Source organism: Humulus lupulus, chromosome 9 (genome assembly GCF_963169125.1).
Source record: "Humulus lupulus chromosome 9, drHumLupu1.1, whole genome shotgun sequence".
NCBI classification, from domain to species: Eukaryota; Viridiplantae; Streptophyta; class Magnoliopsida; order Rosales; family Cannabaceae; genus Humulus; species Humulus lupulus.
In genome coordinates this window covers 181,444,526-181,468,954 of record NC_084801.1, presented here as the reverse complement: position 1 = coordinate 181,468,954, position 24,429 = coordinate 181,444,526, and the positions used below count along the sequence as shown (strand labels likewise).

Genomic DNA, 24,429 nt, shown 5'->3' with positions numbered 1-24,429 from the left:
CTACTCGAGCAGTTCATCGTTCTGCTTGGTCAGCTCTGCGTTTTTCTCGAGCAGTTCACCGTTCTGCTTGACCAGTTCAGTATTTTTCTCGAGTAGGTCAACATTCTTTCCCTCGAGCGCCTTCATTGCCTCGGCAAGCCTGGTGACAAAGTTTTTGGTCTGGGAGACCATTGCACCCGCACGACGCCAGCCAGTAGTCATGGTCAGCAATCCCTGCGACCAGATGAAAGGAATAAGGTGATAGCAGAAAATTAAGAGTAAATTACTCAGCAATGAAAATCAACTTACACTGACTATCTCATTTAGCCCTCAATTTATTATTTGATCGGTTTCCATGGAAATGGTACTGTCGATGGCCTCTTGACTACGTTTGTGTTTGGAGAGTTTGTATATTCTCTCTCTGGCTGAACTGACCATGGTGTTGGCCAGAGTGTCTTTGGGTTGAGTATGGTGTGGCTGGTCGGAAGGTGCTGGAGGAGTGGAGTGCTGATTGACCGGTGGAGTTGAGGCCGACTGGTCAAATGGAGAAGGAGGTGGCGTGTTTTCCTTCGAAGGAACAGCTGCTGAAGGACCCTCAGTCTGGGCCTTCTTTGAAGCAGTTTTGCTACTCTCCCCTCGAACCCTTTTACTATCTTTCTTCCTGCCTGAGGAAGTAGCAGCAGCCTTGTAATGCGCGAACACGTCTTCAGATGACATATCTGCACAAAAGGAAACAATACAAACTATGAGACAAAATATATAGATGGAACTAAAAAAGAAAGCAATGAGATTATAAGTAAAGTACCCGTGCTACAACTACTAGTCGCTACATCACTTACTGAACTGGGATTCACAGCATTGGAATTCAATATCAATAATAGCACTAAGTGGACGTAGGTCATTACCATTCAGAATTGAGATTGAATTGACCTATGGTCGACTATATGATATGACTAGAATAGATAATAACAGTATGTTTACTTATCTTATCAACTGTCAATATCGGTCCAGTCCGATGTAACAAATACATCCGATCTTATCTACTTTGCTAATGTTCAGGAAAGAACATAACACTGTAATGTGTAAGTAGATCATATCGTAGATTGGCAAGTCAATGTAAATCCTGTGCACTGACTAATCTTAGGACTAACTTATTTTGAACATATAATCATATTTATATTCCACTGTGATTACATCACTATAAATAAGATTAGCTATATGCTCGGGATTTAATAGAAGTTTATATTAATAAAATAATCATGAAAATAAAACATGTGAGCAAAGTGATTGACCAAGTCAATAAATGATTTCTATTCTTTTATTGATAATAAAATGAGATTACAAAAAATTTGGGTTTTAATTAGGGCATAAAACCCAACAAACTCCCACTTACACTAATTGAAACTAATGCCTAATTCTACTAATCCCATTTCTTTGATATGCTTATCAAATGTAGCTTCTGGTAGTGTCTCTGTAAATGGATCCGTAAGATTGTCTTTATTTGCAATCTTCATAACCTTCATATCTCCCCTGGCCACATATTCTCGAATAATGTGATACTTCCTTTCTATATGCTTACTTCGCTTGTGACTTCGAGGTTCTTTCGAGTTAGCTATCGCTCTTGTATTGTCACAAAACAACACAAGTGGTTTATCCATTTCTGGAATAACACCAAGATCCGAATAGAACTTCTTTAGCCAGACTATTTCCTTAGCTGCTTCTGACACGGCTATGTACTAAGCCTCCATGGGTGGAATCTGATATTGCAAACTGTTTTACGCTTCTCCAAATTCCAGCACCACCCCCAAGAGTAAAAACCATTCAAGAAGTAGACTTCCTGTCATCGACATCAGTCTAAAAATCTGAATCGGTGTAGCCTACATGGTTCAGAACACCACCCTTGTAGACTAAGATATAATCCCTAGTCCGTCTAAAATACTTCAGAATATGCTTAACTGCTATCCAATGTTCCGGTCCTGGGTTTGACTGATACCTACTCAGTACTCCCACTGCTTAGCAGATATCCAATGTTTCGGTCCAGGATATGCATTCTCCTAATTGGCCCTCAGATTGGCCAATTCCTCTTGCAGCACGCCCAATGTTGTCCTAAGCGTCTCGGAACCATTTCCTCCTCTTCAAAATCCAAGTGCAGTTCATTTTCAGCCACATTTGGAGGAGGAGGTTGAGATGACGCAGTGCCAGTAGCCTGTCCAGCTCTCTTGGATGTTTTCGCCATTTGATATTCTTAAAGCTTTTTGACTAATCTCTCAACGAAAGCACCAAAATGTTGACCCTTGATTTGGCCAACGACACAGAGTCAAAATAACGACAAAGAAACAAAAAGGAAATCAAGAATATAATCAAATGGGAAAAATGTAACGCCCTACTACCTTAGAGCCGTTACTAAGTGAGTTTAAAATGTGCAACTAACTCGCTAATCGAGGTTTTAGGACAAAAGTGTAATTAAAATATAATTAGAGTCATAAATCTGAAAATAAATCTTTCATTGAAAAATTATAAAGCGTTTAACATTTGGGATCCCAAAAACATTGTTACGAAATATTTACAACTCAAAATATAACCAAATTCAACTAAACGACAAAATTCAAGTTTAGTACAATCATCTCCCCAAAACACCCCTGGTCGTGGCGGCCAGGCAGACCAGACATGTACACGCCGCTCATCACGCTCCCCATATTCAAGGTTGGTCGACTCTCCCCTTGCCTTTACCTGCACCATAGGTTACCCGTGAGCCGAAGCCCAGCAAGAAAACTCTCACAAGCAGATAACATATGCATAACAACACTTAACATATAAACATGCCATCATCAGGCTATACTTATATGACCATACCATCCCAGGCGCTTTACCAGGCCCTGGGTTTGCGGTCTATACCGTAAGGATATCCCAGGTATCCCTTGGGGTCTCGCCCTGGCAACTCGCACTCCGTGTGCTAAACGCTGCTCCCGACCCCTTGCCGTTCTCGGCCTTCGCCGTTCCCGGCCATCGCCGTTCCATCATTAACACATACACATAATATAGATATTTAGAACACACATAAATTCAGTCAAAGGGCCATGCCCCACAACGCAATCATATAGGGTCGAGCCCTACAACACAAGCTCTATAGGAACAGTAGTTTTCTTACCTGTGTCCCGAGCTTTCTAAGCACCAATGCCCCGTGCACAGTTCCTTAGTCCGAGCCTCGCCGAAAACCTAGTCACAACGCATTAACAATTTCATCCATCAAGTTCTAACCCACTAAGTAGCTTCGAGCCATAATTCTAATCACCAGACCATGAATTCTATCAATCCGGGTGAAAAAATCCATCCCGAGCCTTAATTAAGTAATTCCCGAGCCTAAAACCTCTTAAAAACCCAAAAATACCTTAAGCGCCACGGCCCTAGGGACTCATGCCGCGGCCCCCAGCTCAACCCGAGGCCTTGCCTCAAAATAGCCCACACGTGTCGCGGCCCTTCCTAAAGGGCGTCGTGGCGCGCCTTCATTTCCAGGCGCCCCAAGTTTTAAGGGGCCGCGACTCAGCAAGAACAACGCCGCGGCCCGAACCCTCGAGCCTAGAAAAACTCACCATTTTCACCTCAAAAACCAGTCCAATTATCCCCAGAATCAAGCCAACATTCCAAACTAATTATCACAAAGACTATACTATTGATTCAACAACAAAACCCAACAGAAACTCAAGCCAAAACCCTTATAGAAATCAAAATTAATCTTCATCCCTCCAACATGCAAAACTCTAATATTCAACCTAAAACAAGCTGCAAATTAACACAACTCAACATATTAAGAAGCTTACCTTATACATAATTGAATCCACAACTCAGTTTCCTAAGCTCCAAGCTTCCAAAACTCTAGCTTGGGTTCCTAGCTTCGATTCCTTAGTTTTGGCTGGTTTTTCTCCAAGATGTTACTAGGCCTTCAAGAGTATAAGAAAACCAAAGCAAAGGAGATGGAGTGGGTCAGTTTAGAGGAAGTCTAGGGGTTTCCTTAAGTTTGTTTTATTTAACTTAAATCTATGTGGTTACCTCAAGGTTCGGGGTACCAAAAACGTCCCTGAGGGCAAAATGGTAAATTTTTCCAATATTCCCTCCTAGACATTCTAACCTCAAATATATCTCCAAATATTTATTTCCATAACTTGATAACCCCGTAAAATATCTCATACCCGGTATACCCCTCGACTCGCCCCGGGTCGAATTCTCAACCCTGTTGTGACTTTCTGACTAACAGCTCCCCAGAACTGTCTCGGACCGTGCTACACAAATTTATCACAAACATATCACATTTATGCCCTCAACGGGCTAAAATCGCAAACATGCCCCTAATATCCAAACGGGGCCCACATGCATATTTAATTCGACAAAACGTGCATTTCTATCACATATTCGCATAAATTCACATATTATAACAATAATTCACTTATTACCCTCCAGACACACTAATCAAGGCCCTAAGCCTTATTAGCAAATTTGGGTCATTACAACTATCCCTTCCTTACAGAAATTTCGTCCTCAAAATTACCTAAATAACTCGGGATACCGCTCCCGCATCTCAGATTCCAATTCCCATGTTGCCTCCTCAACCATGATGTTCCTCCACAGCACTTTCACCAAGGCAATGGTCTTGCTCTGCAAGACTTTATCCTTCCGGTCGAGAATCTGAAATGGTTTATCTTCATAAGATAAGTCTTGATCCAGCTCCAAATTCTCATAACTTAGAACATGTGTCGAATCTGATACATACTTTCAGAGCATGGACACGTGAAACACGTTATGGACCCCTGATAAGGCTGGAGGCATTGCCAATCTGTAAGCTACCTCTCCAACCCGTTCTAGAATCTCAAAGGGGCCAACAAACCTAGGGCTCAGCTTGCCCCAAACACCAAACCGTCTCACTCCCTTCAAGGGTGAAACCCTAAGAAACACATGGTCACCAACCTGGAACTCCACACTCATGCGTTTTAGGTCTAAATAAATCTTTTGACAACTCTGGGAGGCGAGCATTCGAGCTCTAATTTTCTCAACTGCCTCATTGGTCCTCTGGACCATCTCAGGACCTAAATACCTCCTCTCACCTGTCTCATCCCAATGGATAGGTGATCTGCACTTTCTCCCATAAAGCATCTCATACGGAGCCACTCTGATAATCGCCTGATAGCTGTTGTTATACGAGAACTCAATCAAAGGAAGATACTTACTCCAAGATCCCCCAAAATCTAGCACACATGCTCGTAGCATGTCTTCTAGTATCTGAATCATCCTCTCTGTCTGTCCATCTGTCTGAGGATGATAAGCGGTACTAAATCGTAACTGTGTGCCCATAGCCTTCTGCAGAATTTCCCAAAACTTGGAGGTGAAGGTGGGGTCCCTGTCGGATACTATAGACCTTGGTGCCCCATGCAGTCGAACAATCTCCTTCACATATAGCTCAGCATACTGCTCCACAGTATAAGTCGTCCTGACTGGTAAAAAGTGGGCGGACTTGGTATACCTATCCACAATCACCCACACCGAATCATACTGTCCTACAGTCTTTGGAAACCCAACTACGAAGTCCATGGCGACATCTTCCCATTTCCACTCCGGAATCCCTAGAGGCTGCAGCAACCCTACTGGCCTCTGATGTTCAGCCTTGACATGCTGACAAGTTAAGCACTTGGCCACATAATCCACCACATCCCTCTTCATGCCTGATCACCAGTACAAAGCTCTTAGGTCTTGGTACATCTTCGTCGTACCCGGATGCAAGGAATAGGGAGTGGTATGCGGTTCATCCAGAATCTCTCATCGGATATCTGCATCCATCGGAACACAGATCCGACCCTTATATCTCAGTAACCCCATCTCTGAAATAGAAAAGTCCTTGGCCGCTCCGACTAAGACGTTCTCCCTGTAACCTCTAAACTAGGAATCATTCTCCTAAGCCTCCCTGATCCTCTCAAGGAGTGTGGACTGAAGAGTGATATTGGCTAACCAACCAACCACCAACTCTATACCCGCTCTAGTCATCTCCTCTGCTAGCTCCTCGGATATCTATCTCGAACTGAACAGCTGTCCTGGGCCCTTCCGGCTCAAGGCATCAGCAACTACGTTAGCCTTTCCAGGATGGTACATGATATCATAATCGTAATCCTTGACCAACTCCAACCATCGTCTCTGGCGCATATTCAGATCCTTCTTAGTGAAGAAATACTTCAAACTGTTATGGTCAGTGTATATCTCACACTTCTCACCATATAAATAATGTCTCAAAATCTTAAGTGCGATCACCACCGCTGCCAATTCCAGTTCATGCGTGGGATATCTCTACCCATATTCCTTTAACTATCTCGATGCGTAGGCTATCACCTTCCCAGCTTGCATCAATACATACCCCAAACCTTGTTTGGAAGCATCACAATAAACCATAAACTTCTCATTATCTGTCGGCAAACTCAACACTGGCGCTGTGATCAACCGCCGCTTCAACTCTTTAAAAATGTTCTCACATCGGTCTGTCCAAACATACTTTTTCTTCATCTTCGTCAATTCTGTCAACGGTGTAGCTATTCTGGAGAACCCCTCAACAAACCTCCGGTAATACCCTACCAACCCCAGAAAACTCCTCACTTTAGAAACATTGCTCGGTCTAGGCCAGTCCCTGACTGCTTCAATCTTATTTGGGTCAACCAGAATCCCCTCCTTACTGACGATATGGCCCACAAATGTAACTTGTGGTAACCAGAACTCACACTTGCTGAACTTAGCGTATAACTTATGCTCTCTTAACCGCTGCAATACCAAACGTAGATGCTGCTCGTGCTCTGTCTCTGACTGTGAGTACATTAGAATATCATCGATGAACACAATCATGAACTTGTCTAAATAATCCTTGAAAACCCTATTCATCATGTCCATAAAAGCTGTTGGGGCATTGGTTAATCCAAAGGACATAACACTGGAGCACCCCATGGCGAGAAACTCGGTTTGATGAACCCCAAATCTAGTAACTCCTGCAACTGAATCTTCAACTCCTTCAGCTCAGCCAGAGCCATTTTGTAAGGTGTCCTAGATACTGGCTCCGCTCCTAGTACCAACTCTATAACAAAATCTATCTCCTATTGCGGTTGCAGCCCTGGCAGATCTGCTAGAAATAAATCTGGGAACTCGCATATCAATCTGGTCTCCCCCGGTCCAATCGATACAACCTTAGAGGTATCTACACTAGGAATCCTATGCAACCTCCCTGCATCAGGTCCCTAGCCTTTAATGCTGAAATTATAGGTACCCGCGTTCCACCAGCTGTTCCAACAAATACAAGGGGTACCTCCCCTTCTGGTTCAAAAGTCACCATCCTACGCTTGCAATCAATTGTCGCCCCATACTTTGATAGCCAATCCATTCCTAGGATAATATCAAAGTCATCCATCGCAAGCTCAATCAGATCAGCAAATAATTCCCTACCATCTACCTCTACTGGCAAAGCTCTAATCCACCTCCTACAGGCTACCAGTTCCCCAGTCGGCAATAAAGTCTGAAAACCCCTAGCATACAGAACACTAGGTCTACACAGCTGATCTATCACTCTAGCAGACACAAACAAATGGGTAGCTCCTGAATCAAACAACGCAGTATAAGAAGAACCAGCACTAGAGATATGACCTGTCACAACTGAGGGTCTAGCCTCTACCTTCGTCTAAGTCAAAGTAAACACCCTGGCAAGAGAAAGACTATCGCCGTGCTTTGGCTCCTCCTTCCTGGCTTGTGGGCAGTCCTTCTTCAAATGATTGGCACTCCCACAGATAAAGTAGGCCCTAATCCTGCACTCACCCTGATGTCGTCGTCTACACTGAGGACACACTAGGAAGCTTCTCCAGTTGTCACTTCCGCCCTGACGGCCACTAAAATCACCTCGTGCCTTCCTATCAGAACTGGGAGGAACAAAGGAATCTGGGGCCTTCCTCTTTTGCTCACCGGAGCCACTACCCCGGGTGGATCCAATAAAAGGAGGCACTGTCCTCCTGGCATCGCGCCTAACAGCGCTCTCTCTCCAAATCTGGTCCTCGACCCCTCAGCTGTAAGGGCATTGTCTACCACTTGAGTGTAGATAGTAGTCTCTGGATCCAAAGTGATCTTCACATCACGGGCGATCATAACATTCAATCCCCGTACAAACCTGTCCCTTCTTGTTGCATCTGTCGGCACTAGATCTGGCGCAAACTTTGCCAAACGATCGAACTTCAAGGCATACTCCGTCACGGTCAACCGGTTTTGAGTTAGGTTGATAAACTCATCAACCTTTGAGCTCGGACTGCCACACTGTAATACTTCTCATTGAAAATGTTCCTAAACTCTTCCCAGGTCATAACGGTCACATTCCTCCTCTGGACCACCACATCCCACCAGATGCGGGCATCCTCTCTGAATATGTAGCTTGCACAAGCTACCCTCTCGTTCCCCTCAACCCTCATGAAATCAAGAATGAAGGAGATCATATTCATCCACTGCTCTGCCCGCATTGGGTCTGGTCCACCCTTAAAGGTGGGAGGATGTTGTTTTCTGAACCGCTCATATAAGGGTTCCCACTTATTCTCCACAACAGGTTGAACTGGCGCTGGCGCCATAACCTGCTGAATCGGCAACCCTGTAACCTGTGGAGGGGCCTGCTGCCTCAGCTAGCGGAGTTCTTCCTCTATTCGTTGCAGCCTTGCTTCCATTTCGGCAAACATCTGCTGCCAATTCTGTGGGGCAGGTGGAGGGTCCTGACCCTGGTTATCATCCTCGGCCCGATTGCCGCGGAGTCTAGATGATTGTTGAGGCATCTCAACAAATATGCCTGCAACCAATGACACCGCTCATCAGGCATGATAACAACATCAAAACCACCTTCCTATCACATCAGTCAACCATAAGCAACAATCCACATAACACTCAAAGGACATATAACACACAACGGGTCATGCCCTGACATCATGCATACATTAAATCATTCATCATGCTCTATATCAAATAAGCAGGCAAACAGGGCATTTAAGCACATATTTCAACATAATGGTCAATCATACCAACCAACCCTGAGTCGAGCTTGCAAATGACAGCGACCGTACATGTTCGGTCATTCTCCAGAAACCATAAACCTTGGCTCGCTCTAATACCAAGTTGTAACGCCCTACTGCCTTAGAGCCGTTACTAAGTGAGTTTAAAATGTGCAACTAACTCGCTAATCAAGGTTTTAGGACAAAAGTGTAATCAAAACATAATCAGAGTCATAAATCTGAAAATAAATCTTACATTGAAAAATTATAAAGCGTTTAACTTTTGGGATCCCAAAAACATTGTTTAGAAATATTTACAACTCAAAATATACCAAAGTCAACTAAACGACAAAATTCAAGTTTAGTACAATCATCTCCCCAAAACAATCATCCCCCTCGCCGTGGCGGCCAGGCAGACTAGACATGTACGCGTCGCTCATCACGCTCCCCATACTCAAGGTTGGTCAACTTTCCCCTTGCCTTTACCTGCACCATAGAGCACCCGTGAGCCGAAGCGCAGCAAGAAAACTCTCACAAGCAGATAACATATGCATAACAACACTTGTCATATAAACATGCCATCATCAGGCTATACATATACGACCATGCTGTCCCAGGCGCTTTACCCGGCCCTGGATTCGCGGTCTATACCGTAAAGATATCCCAGGTATCCCTTGGGGTCTCGCCCGGGCAACTCGCACTCCGCGTGTTAAACGTTGCTCCCGGCCCCTTGCCGTTCTCGGCCTTCGCCGTTCCCGGCCTTCGCCGTTCCCGGCCTTCGCCATTCCCAGCCATCGCCGTTCCATCATTAACACATACACATAATATAGATATTTAGAACACACATAAATTCAGTCAAAAGGCCATGCCCCATAATGCAATCATATAGGCCGAGCCCTGCAACACAAGCTCTATGGGAACAGTAGTTTTCTTACCTGTGTCCCGAGCTTTCTAAGCACCAATGTCTCGAGCACAGTTCCTTAGTCTGAGCCTCACCGAAAACCTAGTCACAACGCATTAACAATTTCATCCATCAAGTTCTAATCCACTAAGTAGCTTCGAGCCATAATTCTAATCTCCGGACCATGAATTCTATCAATCCGGGTGATAAAATCCATCCCGAGCCTTAATTAGTGAATTCCCGAGCCTAAAACCTCTTAAAAACCCAAAAATACCTTAAGCGTCGCGGCCCTAGGGACTTATGTTGCGGCCCCCAGCTCAACCCGAGGCCTTGCCTCAAAATAGCCCACACGTGTCGCGGCCCTTCCGAAAGGGCGCCGTGGCGCGCCTTCATTTCCAAGCACCCCAAGTTCTAAGGGGCCGCAGCTCAGCAAGAACAGCGCTACGACCCGACCCCTCGAGCCCAGAAAAACTCACCATTTTCACCTCAAAAACCAGTCCAATTATCCCCAGAATCAAGCCAACATTCCAAACTACTTATCACAAAGACTATACTATTGATTCAACAGCAAAACCCAACAGAAACTCAAGCCAAAACCCTTATAGAAATCAAAGTTGAATCTTCATCCCTCCAACATGCAAAACTCTAATATTCAACCTAAAACCAGCTGCAAATTAACACAACTCAACATATTAAGAAGCTTACCTTGTACAGAATTGAATCCACAACTCAGTTTCCTAAGCTCCAAGCTTCCAAAACTCTAGCTTGGGTTCCTAGCTTCGATTCCTTAGTTTTGGCTGGTTTTTCTCCAAGATGTTATTAGGCCTTCAAGAGTATAAGAAAACCAAAGCAAAGGAGATGGAGTGGGTCGGTTTCGAGGAAGTCTAGGGGTTTCCTTTATTTTGTTTTATTTAACTTAAATCTATGTGGTTACCTCAAGGTTCGGGGTACCAAAAACGTCCCTGAGGGAAAAATGGTAAATTTTCCCAATATTCCCTCCTAAACATTCTAACCTCAAATATATCTCCAAATATTTATTTCCATAACTTGATAACCCCGTAAAATATCTCATACCCGGTATACCCCTCGACTCGCCCCGGGTCGAATTCTCAACCCCGTTGTGACTTTCTGACTAACAGCTCCCTAGAACTATCTCGGATCGTGCTACACAAATTTATCACAAACATATCACATTTATGCCCTCAACGGGCTAAAATCACAAACATGCCCCTAATATCCAAACGGGGCCCACATGCATATTTAATTCGACTAAACGTGCATTTCTATCACATATTCGCATAAATTCACATATTATAACAATAATTCACTTATTGCCCTCCAGACACACTAATCAAGGCCCTAAGCCTTATTAGCAAATTTGGGTCGTTACAACTATCTCCTCCTTACAGAAATTTCGTCCTTAAAATTACTTGAATAACTCGGGATACCGCTCCCGCATCTCAGATTCCAATTCCCATGTCGCCTCCTTAACCTTGATGTTCTTCCACAGCACTTTCACCAAGGTGATGGTCTTGCTCCGCAAGACTTTATCCTTCCGGTCGAGAATCTGAAATGGTTTATCCTCATAAGATAAATCTTGATCCAGCTCCAAATTCTCATAACTTAGAACATGTGTCGAATCTGCTGAACTCTTCAGCTTTTGCAGCCCTGATGGCATCATTATAGTACTTCTCATTGAACAAAGTCTTAAACTCTTCCCAACTCAGGGCATTGATATTTCTAGTCGAGGATCTCACTTCCCACCAAATTCGGGCATCCTCCCAAAACTTGTATGTGGCACAAGCCACCCTCTCATTACCAGACAACCTCATAAGGTCAAGGATGGTGCTAATCATGCTCATCCATTGCTCAGCCTTAACTGGATCTGCACTACCCTAAAAAATTGGAGGTTGTTGTTTTCTGAACCTCTCATAAAGAGGTTCCCATTTGCTTCCAGCCTCTGGCAGCTATTCAATTGTTGGCACCGCTACAGGTGGTGCCTCAGGTAAAACATTCCCTGCAGGAACTTATTGTTGTCTCACGAGGCGGATTTCTCCTTCATGCCTCATTACTCTCGCCTGTAATTTGGCAAACAACTGTTGCCAGTTATCAGGAGCTGGCTGAGTAATCTGATTCTGGTCATTCTCTTGACCTTGTCTGAAATTATGGCCCTGCTCATCCTGGCCAGTTGATGAATCTGTCTGCCTTGAATATTATCAACTTAAACCTTGCTGCAATAGTCAATGCGACCAGATAGACAGTAATAACTAAACCTCTTGCCGCCTCACGGTCCAAGATCAAGCAGATATTCATCCATGTTTCACAATCATACAAATAAACATGTTGAGACACGATCATAACATTTATCATTTAATAATTAACCATTATCAGTCAACAATGCAAATAAGCATGTTCTAGCAATATCAGTACTAATAAGTACGTTCTTGCTTATGATGCAGCAGTTAAGGCCCAGTCTTATTAATGTATTTCATGTAGACAGGTAAAGCATTTATATTTTATTTAAGCAGTTAAACAAATAACCACATAAATAGTTACCAAATCATGAGTCGAGCTTGTTTTCAGTGGCGAGTGTACATGCCCAGCCAGTCTACAGGAACCCTAAACCTTGACACACTCTGATACCAAGTTGTAACACCTTAGTTACTCTAAGACCGTTTCTTTGGACTTTAAACAGTGCTTAACTCGCTAAACGAGTCATTTGGTTATAAACATGCATCTAGGTGTCATTAATAGACTAAGGTGAAAAATATTAATCAAAAGGAATGGAGATATTTTATTCAAAACATAAAACTATACATGGGCCCATAAAAGTGTTTACAAAGTTATTTACATTCCAAAATGGTCATTACAGTGTAAAATTACAACCCACCGACCTAAGCGGCAAAAATAGGGTCCTCTGAGAAACACATTGGTCAAGGTGGTCAAGCAGCCGCATATGTACACATCGCCACCTAAGCTCTCCACTCAAGGCTGGGTGAGCTTTTCTTTCGCTTTACCTACACCCCATAGCACCCGTGATCCAAGGATCGGCAAGAAAACTTATTTTTGCATGTATGTAATATCAATAAATGATTATGGTAATCATTATGAGGCTTGCAGCCCTAATCAGATAGTGAGTCACACGTCGGGCTCCACACCCTAATCAGATAAGTGACTATTAAGTCATACTCTGAATAGATGACTAATAAGTCTGTCTCTAGGGCTCTGCACCCTAAGCCACGTGACATTCAGTCACCTGAGCCTTTTGACCATGACTCTACGTAACTAGCCTTTAGACTAGACAATCGCTTTTAGTTTTCATCGAACTTGGGGTCGGTCAAGGATTTCATGCTCATGCTGATTAGATCTAATCATTTTGGCCTATGTTAAACACATTAATGTTGTTCTTGACTCTTAAGCCAATACCATACGACCAGTGCTCATATCACCGCTGAACTTGACTGGTAAGTCACAGCTTCAGGTTCAATACTAAACACTATTGCCGTTCTCTGACTGATCAGTCAGTACCATACACAGATAAGCAAAGCTGCTATGCATTTAATATGCAATCAATGTCCATATATATAGAGCACTCAACATGCTTCATCAATAACCATGCATGTCACATACAGGCTACAGTTTTCTTACGTCTGGTTCGAGTGAGAAATAATAAAAGAACGACCTTTGAGAACGATCGGTCCTTAAGTTCCTTAGTGATCACCTAGTCATAACTAGTATGAAATCCCATCAATAAAAATAAATAATAAAAGGTTCATAATCTAAAACCTCGCTCATGGGGCCTTGAATCACACTAAAACGGTTAGTAGATTCGGTCTCAAGCCTTAGGAAATGAAACCCCGAGCCTAAACCCTTGAAAAACTCCTCCCTGGCACAATAAGAAGGGGCGGGCCGCGACTTGGCCTAGTGAGTCGTGGCGCGCCCACAAGACAGAGAGCAATCTGTCTGGGGTACCAGGGGCAGGTCGCGACTTGGCCTAGTGGGTCGCGGCGCGCCTGCCTAAAAGAGCCCAGGGGAGGCTCTGGTTTGGGTCCAAGTCGCGACTTGCATGAATTTGGTCACGACATGACCCAGCGAACCCAGATCCCCTGCCCATTTTCTCAATTCAAACCAGCCCAAACCTCCACCAATTAAATCCCAAAATCCCAGCCAAGTATTACCACAACATATCCATCATTCAACCAACAAAACCTAAGCTTTAAACCATTCAAAACCACATCAAAAAACCACTTCTAAGATCAAAACTCTCAAGCTCAAGAACTAACTCAAAAACAGAGAAAACCAGAAAACTATGGCTAAAATCTTACCTTAAACACAGGTTTAAATCCCCTCCAATGGCTGATCACTAGCCTAAAACCTCAAGCTCACTTCAAAATTCAAGCCAAAAATAAGAAGAAAAAAGAATCAGGAGAGAGAAAGAGAAGAGTCTCTATTTTTGGCTAGTCAAACCTTCTACAACCAGCCATCCTAATTTAAAATATATCCCTTCATCAAAAGACCAAAATGCCCATTTAATTCCCATACAACCATCCAAGGGCAAAACAATCATTTATCACTTATTCCGCTAATTACAGTTAACGTCCTCCAATTCCTGTTATTCCCAATATTCTCAAATAATAATTAAATCATAACTATTACCCGTTCATTCCCGGTAATGTACTAAACATCAAATTACCCCCAGACTTACCCCGAGCTTGGAAATTAATCTCGTTATGACTGAACCGCTAACTTGCGTTCTAGGATCGTCTCATGCCGAATAGCTCGAACTAATCTACATTATAATGTGGTCTCATCCATAAATCATAAACATGCACATAAATATACATATATGCAATTATCATCATATATTCCATATAATAATGCATTTAACCACATAATTTCATAATAAATCAATTATGGCCCTCCTGACCCCCTAATCCAAGCATTAAACCACATTAGGGATTTTAGTACATTAAAACTATATTTATGCAGCATGATGATGACAAATTCTTACTGAGACTTATTTTGAACTTCTTAAAAATTAGATTGGAAGGAGTCTTGAGTTGAATTTCCTGTGTAAAGAAATTCGAGATTGTTGTTTTAGTTTGAGCCTATTGGTGTTGGAACATATGACACATCATTGGTCGAAGAGGATGGGCCTCCAAGACTTAGAGATGTCATATCATACTTTTTTGGACATGTTTGTCTATTATAATCGACGCCCAAACAAATGGTACATTTCTTCATCTTTCTCACCCATCCTTTCGATCAATTTGGAATGATGGCGTTTCTTGAAATGCATGGGAACCTGAATCCTTTGTCCTGACCATGGTTGGATCTTTTATAATATGAAAATTTTAGGTTGTATGCATCATAACATAGGAATTTTTTTTAATCTGCCAACTTATACACTCCTCCCATTAATGTGCCACTAACCATGTTTTGGACAAAAATACCTTTTCATAAACACTCCTCCCATTAATGTGCACTCATGATTAATTTTTGTGTTTTGCATAAAAAATTTAAGGCTTTAAATATGCTAAACATGCAGATTTCGAAAAAAATACTAAGATTGAAAAAAATCAACTAAAACGGACATTTAAGCAAAAAGTTATAGCTTACCAAAATTTTTGTCAAATTTCAGCGCAGAGCATCGATATAGCATCGATTTTGTATCATTTTGGCCAAAAATCAAGTTTTCATGATTGCATCGCGAGAGCATCGAAACAACATCAACTTTGCATCGAAAAATCATCGTTTTGGCAACAAAAAAAAACCAACTTTTCAAGATTGCATCGATTTTCCATCGAATTTGCACAGTTTTGGCCAAAAAATCAATTTTTGTGGATGCATCGAAATAACATCGTTTTTGTACTAAAAAAATAATGAAAATGATGCTACAAAAAATAAAATGTTAAGTTAAATTCGATGGAAAATCGATGCAATCTTGAAAACTTGTTTTTTTTTTGCTAAAACGATGCTTTTTTGATGCAGAATCGATGATATTTCGATGTTGTTTCGATGCAATCATAAAAACTTGATTTTTGGCCAAAATGATGCAAAATCGATGGTACATCGATGCTCTGCGCTGAAATTTGACGAAAATTTTAGTAAGCCATAACTTTTTGCTTAAATGTCCGTTTTACTTGATTTTTTTTTAATCTTAGTATTTTTTTTTTTTTTTGAGATCTACACATTTAACATATCTAAAGCCTTAAATTTTTTATGTAGAGCACATAATTAATCATGGATGCACATTAATGTGAGAGATAGTGAGAAGTTTAATGAAAAGGGTATTATAGTCAAAATTATACAAAATGACATATATTTGTATATATTTGTGAAGTATATTAAATTTGTCATACAGATGAAATAGAGTATATTATTAAGCATATAACCTGAAATTTCTCTTATAATATTAGGGTAGTTTTTATGTGTTATTGGAGTTGATGAGGTAGGACCTTCATTCTGTGTACCTTGCTCATAAGTGCCTTTGAAAAGTGTAGTAAGTATTGTCATATTTGTCTTGGCCAGTTCAAATGAGCTCTCATAATGTGACACATAATAGTTATGTTTGCATACGAGTTGAGTGGGCCATACTGTGGTAAATCTCAACATGATTATGATTTTTTATTTATTTATTACATAAATTTGAAAACCATTATTCGTGTGTAACTTAACATTTGAACCATCTTCAAATGATCAAAATCTTGTTGGAGAGTCATTGGTTTGAAAGAAGTTTGACATCCTTACGGCATTGTCGAAAGAAAAAAGATTGTGTGATTACTCTCATGACAAGATTTTTCATTCCCATTTGTCTCAAATAACAAACATGTACACTTGATAACCTACGTATGGGCCTAGCCCATTTATATTTAGGTTTGGCCGGCCCAATTTGGATTCTTCATTGACACTTGCCATTATTTTGTCCAACAAAGTTCTTGGAAACACACAAGAAGAACCAATATATTCGTAAAAGACATCATTAATCAATCTACTAATTGGGGGCCTAGGATTTAATTAACAGGTTCTGACCAAATGCATTCGGTTTCATGTATGTTACTAATTTGTGTCAAAGCAATAATAATGCACTAGTGAATATGATTTTGCTAACTCATATAAAATTATTCAACCGTGCGTTGTGAAAAAGTTAAGGAAGAGAACACAACTTTTCATACATTCAATTATATATCAGTTATTGATTGACCAATCTAAAAGCTTAGTCCTTTGGTTAGCTAATACTATCAAATCCACATTAGTATTTGTCTATACTCTCCATAGCCAGATGTATGCTTTTTCTTTAGTTTCATTCCATAGATTGATAAAAGAAAAAGAAAAAAAGCTAGTTTAGATAACATTACCACGTACGTAGTGGATTTGATAATTATTTATACCAAAAGAGTTTTTGCTATAATGAAGCATATATTTTCTGAATAGTATCCAATATACCATGATTCTGATTTTTGGACTTAGTAGCTTTCATGTCATTATTATTATAAATAAGAATAATAACAATATATAGGATGGCCTGAAAGCCACCCACATGCCCATTTTGTCACTTTGCAAAAGTAGCACACTTTACATTTATATTTACATGAATTAATGTGATGATTTGTGATTGTGATATATCAATTTATACTATCAGTACAGCTTCAATCAACTATCTTGTATATGCAGCCTTTTACCTTTACATTGTCACCTTTCTGAGTATGATTAAGCTTTTGATTTTTTTTCTTTTTTTTTAACAGCATATGCATGCATGGCTACCTCATCATAACATAAAGCCAACCCAATAATACAAATCTATACCTTCCAAATTATCAAACTCAAACTAATTAAAGTACTTTTTTCATGTATGGAACTCTTTTAAACTTCAATATCAATTGTGGCAAAAAAAAAAAAAAAAAAAACTTACATACACTCGCATGAAGGGCTGAGCTCCGGGGGTTGGGGGTTTCGGGGGGCGGCCGTTTGGCCTTGGCAGAGACAAGCTAGACAGAGAGGGATTTGAGTAATTTTTGTGTGTTTTTTTTATATTATTGAGTGATTTGAGGGATTTGAGGGAATTTGTGATTTTTTAAAATTTAAATTTTTAAGACACATAAATTTTTAGGATTTGCATCGCGTGTCCTAAAAAAATTCTTTAAAAACTCGCAACGAGTGTCCTAAAAAGTCCAGGAAGTGTTTGTTAAAAAAAAAAATCAATTTTTTAAGATACACATTATTTTTAGGACTCGCAACGCAAGTCCTAAAATGTTTAGGAGATGTTTTTAGGACTCGCATTTAGACGAGTGCCCTAAAAAAGAATAATAACAAATAGTGTTTTTGTAGTAGGGAATGGATAGTAAAATAATTTTATTAAGATCGTCTTATTGCCACCAGACCATGGATATATAGTAGTTTTGGTAGATGGTTTGATCTTGATTTGATGTCACATTAATATATATATGCAATATTTCTAAATCTCTTCCCTACCACTATTATTATTTATACCTACTATCATTATTATTAAAGGTGTGATGTCTTGTGTATACAAGCATAACTATATAGCTAATTAATAGAGCCTCCTTTTGATTGAGAACCTAATAGCTTAAGATTCTGATGATTAAAATCTCCATACTCAAACAAAAGACAGATGATTCACCACAAAACCCTTTTGTTGGCATTATGGCTGGCTACATATACATACTTCTTTTTTCTATTATTATTATTTATTTTGGACATGTTTTAAAAAGCAAAACCCTTTAGTCTTTTAGAGAAAAACAATAATGAATGGAGTCTAGCTATATGTGAATGAATGGTTTGGATTGGTTAGATTCGATCTCTTGATCACATTCTATTATCAAACAAAATATATATGGGTAATAATGCCTTCAATGATTCCCAATACTAACCCTAAGCATCAAAGTTGGGCTGCTGGGCTGCTTTGCTTTCTTTGAATCATTATTGGTAGATATTTAAATAATCGGTACTTGTCCTACTCTAGTGGTATTTTATTTTATTTTATTTTTCCTTTTAAAAAATATGAAGTTGTTTAATCAAGCAAATAATTTTATATTTAGTAATATATATACATATATATAGATAGATATAAAGGTGATACACGATACATGTTCTAGGGTACTAAACTAACCAAGTACACATCTTGTACAAATTTTTCTTAATATTTTGAAAGAACCAATCTTTCCTAGCCACACACAACCCTAAGATTTTTTTGATATTTATAAACTCATTATGATCGAAAATTCACGTGTTGAAGTCTTTTTCTTTTTTGATGCTGTTCATATTGAAATATCTTGTACTTTTTTCAGAGATATAAAAATATAATTGTAAGTACTGTATTAAAAAATCTCACAAATTAAAACTTTAGTATCTAATGTCAGAAAGCTATGACTTTGTTTGGTTGTAGGATAAAACTAGGGGTGGTCGGTGCATGGAAATGGATTAGGTGAGTTACATGGACGGTGTAGGTTTTAATTAATAAAAATTATTCTAAAAATGAAGCAATTTTAAGTATTTTTCTAATATAGTGTTTATTATCACATTCTCATAATATCATAATGTGATATTATGATCACTTCAGTTCATAATATAGCACATAAAATATGGTGTTTTTTAAATGTAACCAAGCAATTATTTTTCTAATTTATATTCAAAATGTGTTAATTTTTTTTAGGGGATTTACTTATTTGGTACCTTATATTTTTACAAAGTATCATTTTGGTACTCTCTGTTTTTAATAATGTTCATATGGTACTCTGTATTTTAAAATTATACATATTTGATACCCTAGACTCAGATTTGATAGATAAAATTTTGTCAATATGATCAAACTGTCATCAGTTATATGTAATTAAGTAATTAAATTTAAATTTTGAACTTACATAATTGACATCAATTTGATTAAATTAGTAAAATTTTATTAATTAAATTTGAGTTTAGTGTACCAAATATGTACGATTTTAAAATACAAGGTACCATATGAGCATTATTGAAAACAGATGTACTAAAATGATACTTTGCAAAAACACAGGATACCAAATGGTTTCCTACCTTTTTTTTTATTTATAAATTTTAAAAATGGCATGGTTAAATTACCATCCTTTCAAGTTTATAGTGTTTGAGTAGGTTTTGTATTTTTTATTGTTTTAGGGCAAAATATTTTAGGAGTACAACACGAGAACTTCTCGAGAAGGGACCCATTTCAGTATATTTATCGCCTAGATATATTTAACTGAATATAGAATTTTGATGAGATTCGATGCATTAGCACATGCTTAACCAGGGGCGGACACACATTGGAGCGAGTGGGGTCAACTGACCCCAGTGAACTTTTAGAAATTACATGTACATAAGTTAATATTTTTGTAATATTTTAAGTATTTTAATAATTAAATGTATTGACTCCACTAAAATATTTACATTTTCTTTTTTCTTTTTTAAGATTTTATAGTTCTGTTTGTTTATTTCAAACTTTACCACATGTACTTTGTTTTTAATTCATGAGAATATTATTCATATGTATTTTTGTTAATGGATGTTTTTTTTTTGAATTTTTTTTTTGACCCCAGTAAAAATATATTCTAAGTCCGCCCCAGTGGTTAAGTTAACTATATGCCTTTGGTTCCAAATATGTTTTGTGTAGGCATAAATATGAGACAACAAAACTATGCAACCAATGAAAATCTTGCAATTAAGCACTTTGAAAGATAATTGACTATTAAGTAGAACCTAAAACTAATAAGTCATATAGTTTTAAAAGTCTCAACCACTAATATTATATATATGAATAGACAAATATATCATAATCACTCCTAATAACAAGTCAGAATTACATCACCAAAGTATATAACAAAAACAACACAATATATATATTTACACATACAATAAGGTCAAAAACCCTAATTACCTATTTTGTATTCAACAAGAGTATAAAATATTAATTTGTAACATATCAATATGAGATTATTATATATGGCTAGCTCTAGCTAATTATACTAGAGAGATCTTTTGATTGAAATTACTTTCAACTCTTCCGTTGCTGTAGCTTTCTTTCTCTTTTTTAATAATAATAATAATAATAATAATAATAATAATGCATATATCACCTACCACAGAGCCAAAACGAAAATAATAAAAAAAAACGTGTACATATTTAAATAGAAGTCATTTTAATATTAAAAAGGATTTATAATTTTTTTGCACACTATGTGTTTTATCTTATTACTTGTTCAGATTTTTTGTTTATAAAATGATTCAAATAAATTTATAAATCCGATTTTAATCAGTAAAAAATTGAATATAACAATACAGTTAAATATAACAATACAGTTATTAGACAGAATGATTATACTTTTATTCCGAATTGTTAGTTTGGTGAATTATTTGTAACATTAGATCAAATATTTTTAATCAAAATCGACTTCAATAATTTATTTGAACTATTTTACAAAATACAAACTCTAAAAAATAATTTGTCAAAATACAAAGTTCAAAAGAGCTAGCGACGATAACAAGACAAAACTTTTGATCCAAAAATATACAAACGATGTTAATAATTAAGAAGAGGAAAAGGGTCTTAGTCTAGCCAGCTCTGGTTACTGTAGTCGAAATAATTGAGAGAGAAAGAGTAAAGAAGAGTGGTCCTTTCTAAAGACTCAGCTGAAGCATTAATCCACCTCCACTGCTTTGTATTTTCTTTTTCAATTACGTATCCATCACACTAATATTTTAAGGTATTCGTCAATGGGAAACAATATATTTTTCTTTTTTTAAAAAAATTAATAAATAATTATGATGACTAAAAATAAATTATAGTTGTGTGACTGATGAAATTGTCGTGAATTTACTTATAATATTATTCTTGTAATGATAATTCTTAAATTGACTTAATATATTAATAAAAGTCTTATAAATTTGTTAATTAAATTATGAGGGAGATATGCATGCTCATTTTTAAAAACAACGAGGTATATATTTATTATTATTTTTTATAAAAATCATAAAATATTGTAATAATGACTTTTTTTAAGCATAGTTGTGTGACTGAAATTGTCTTGAATTTACTTAATAGTTCTTATAATTAATATATAATTCTTGTAATGAGAATCCTTAAATTGACTTAATATATTAATAAAAGTCTTCAAAATTTGTATATTAAATTATGAGGGAGATATGCATGCTCATTTTTAAAACAAATTCAAGAGATATTTATTATTATTGTAAATATCTGTGAAAATTTTAAGGAGTAAATCAATAACTTATTAAGTGTTAGTATTTTGTTACAAATAATAGCAGAGCTATAACTATATGATAAATTCATTAAGGAAAAGATTGTAAAAAAAAAAAAAAAAACTCTCACTCAATTTTTTATTTTTTTGATATAGGAATTATGATAAAAACCTCAATTAATTCTTTTGTTGTTTGGTAATTCAGTCATTGATAAAAGAAAATTGGCAATTAAATTCTTGATAAGTTGAATAAATTACAATTAAAAATTTGTTGTTTATTTTTTTTCTTCACAAAATTCATAAATTTTTTATTTGAGATTTTTTTTTTTTTTATCAAGAAAAGGAAATTTTAATTGATCAAACAGACAATTACAAGAGCAGGCCAGAGCTAAAGCTCCCCCTCAATTACAAGCTAGAAATAAATTGTATCATGAGTTTAGCTCTAGAAGACAAATTCTTGGATCTAAGTTTAAGTCCAAGAATCCTAGCTATTACAAAATTTTTAATAAGATTAACAACATAATAAATCGTGAGGCAGCTGTTGTCAAAGTAGCATCTGTTTCGGGTATACCAGATGAAATATACTGAAGCAGCAAGAGCAGCTACAGTGACCCAGTCCCTAGAGCTTTTCCTGTCTACAGACAACCAATTGCACCAGTCAGTAAAATTTGAGGGCCAACAGGGACCACATAACCACTCAAATACATATTGAACTACTCTCTTAGAAAAGGCACACTCAAAGAAAATTTGAGAATGACTCTCTTCTTCAAGCTCACAGATCGGGCACACTAGAGAAGGAAGAGTAATGTGACAGTGATGCAAGAGATCTCTAGTGGGCAATTTTTGATGAACAGATTGCCACAATATGAATCTGTGTTTAGGCACTGAAATATTGCACCAGACAGATTTCATCCTTGGGTTTGGAGTGCCAGGAAGGAACAAATAATAAAGCCTGTTAAGATTCAATTTCCCCTAAATTGTAACTGATTCCAGCAGAGAAATAGACAAAGATTTACTTATCTTGGTCAGTTTTTTCCAATACCAACTTGAATCTTGGTGCAGTCTATAATCCCAAATCTGAGTCCCTTTCAAGTAAATACAGTTAACCCACTTAACCCAAAGAAAATCCTGCTTAGAGGAGATAGCCCAGATGAATTTAGCAAGCATTACTCTATTCCAAAGAGGTCTCTCCTTGAAACCTAAACCACCATGACTTTTTGGGCTACAGATTTGCTCCCAAGAAGTAAGATGAAACTTGCTCCTAGTACCTTTACCTCCCCATAAAAACATTCTACAGAGGTGGTCAATCTCTTTAATGACACTCTGAGGTAAGTAAAAAATACTCATCCAGTAGTTCCTAATGCCCAACAGAACAGTTTGAATCAGCTGGACACGCCCTGCATAGGAAAGGTTCCTGCTAGCCCAAACAAACAGTCTTTGTCTAATTTTCTTAAGGATTAAATCACAATACATTGCCTTCCATTTTGTTGGTCTCAAAGGCAAACCAAGATAAGTCAAAGGAAACTCCCCTTCAGCCAGCTGAGTGAGATTCAGCAGAACACTTTTATCTGGGACCGAAACACCACCAAAGTAAATTCTAGATTTATTTTTATTAATAACCATCCCTGAAGCAGAGGAGAAAGCATCTAAAGTGTGATGGATAATCTGAATAGAGCTAGTATTAGCTTTACAAACAATAAGAAGATCATCAGCAAAACAGAGACTAATTATGTTTAAGGTTTTGCATAAAGGATGAAACTTGAAACCTTTTTCCTTAGCAGCTTAAAAAGGAGATCTAGTAAGGTACTCCATAACTATTACAAATAGTAAAGGTGAAATGGGGTCACCTTGGCGATGACCTTTACCACCTTGAAAACTACCTTGAAGCTGCCCATTCATCATTAGACAGTAGGAAGAACCTCTCATACAGATCATGACCCATCTGATAAAACGACCAGGAAACCTTAATGCTTTCAGCAAATTCTCCAAAAAATCCCAATCTATGGAGTCATAGGCTTTGCTCAAATAAATCTTCATCAGACAACGGGGTGAACTATGTTTCCTTTTGTAACCCTTAATAAGGTCTTGGAGAATAAGAGCATTATGAGCAAGAGACCTATCCTTTATAAAAGCCCCTTGGTTCTGGTTTATCAGATTAGGAAGAATATCAACCAGCCTATGACAGAGCATTTTTTAGATGCATTTGTAGATAGTTGTACAGCAGGCAATCGGTCTATACTCAGCTGTAGTAGTCGGGTGGTCAACCTTAGGAATGAGGGTAAGGATA

At 38.2% G+C, this 24,429-nt stretch overlaps 1 protein-coding gene across 1 annotated transcript; it reads right to left on the bottom strand.

The window, feature by feature from the left end:
- Nucleotides 1–24,332, bottom strand: LOC133800399 (uncharacterized). Its single transcript, XM_062238356.1, has 6 exons — nucleotides 24,023–24,332; nucleotides 23,243–23,827; nucleotides 22,714–22,777; nucleotides 785–822; nucleotides 415–698; nucleotides 1–213 (listed from the first exon to the last, which is right to left on the bottom strand). Exons 1-6 carry the CDS (start codon nucleotides 24,330–24,332, stop codon nucleotides 1–3), a joined length of 1,494 nt encoding a protein of 497 aa, XP_062094340.1.
- Nucleotides 24,333–24,429: the final 97 nt, after the last annotated feature.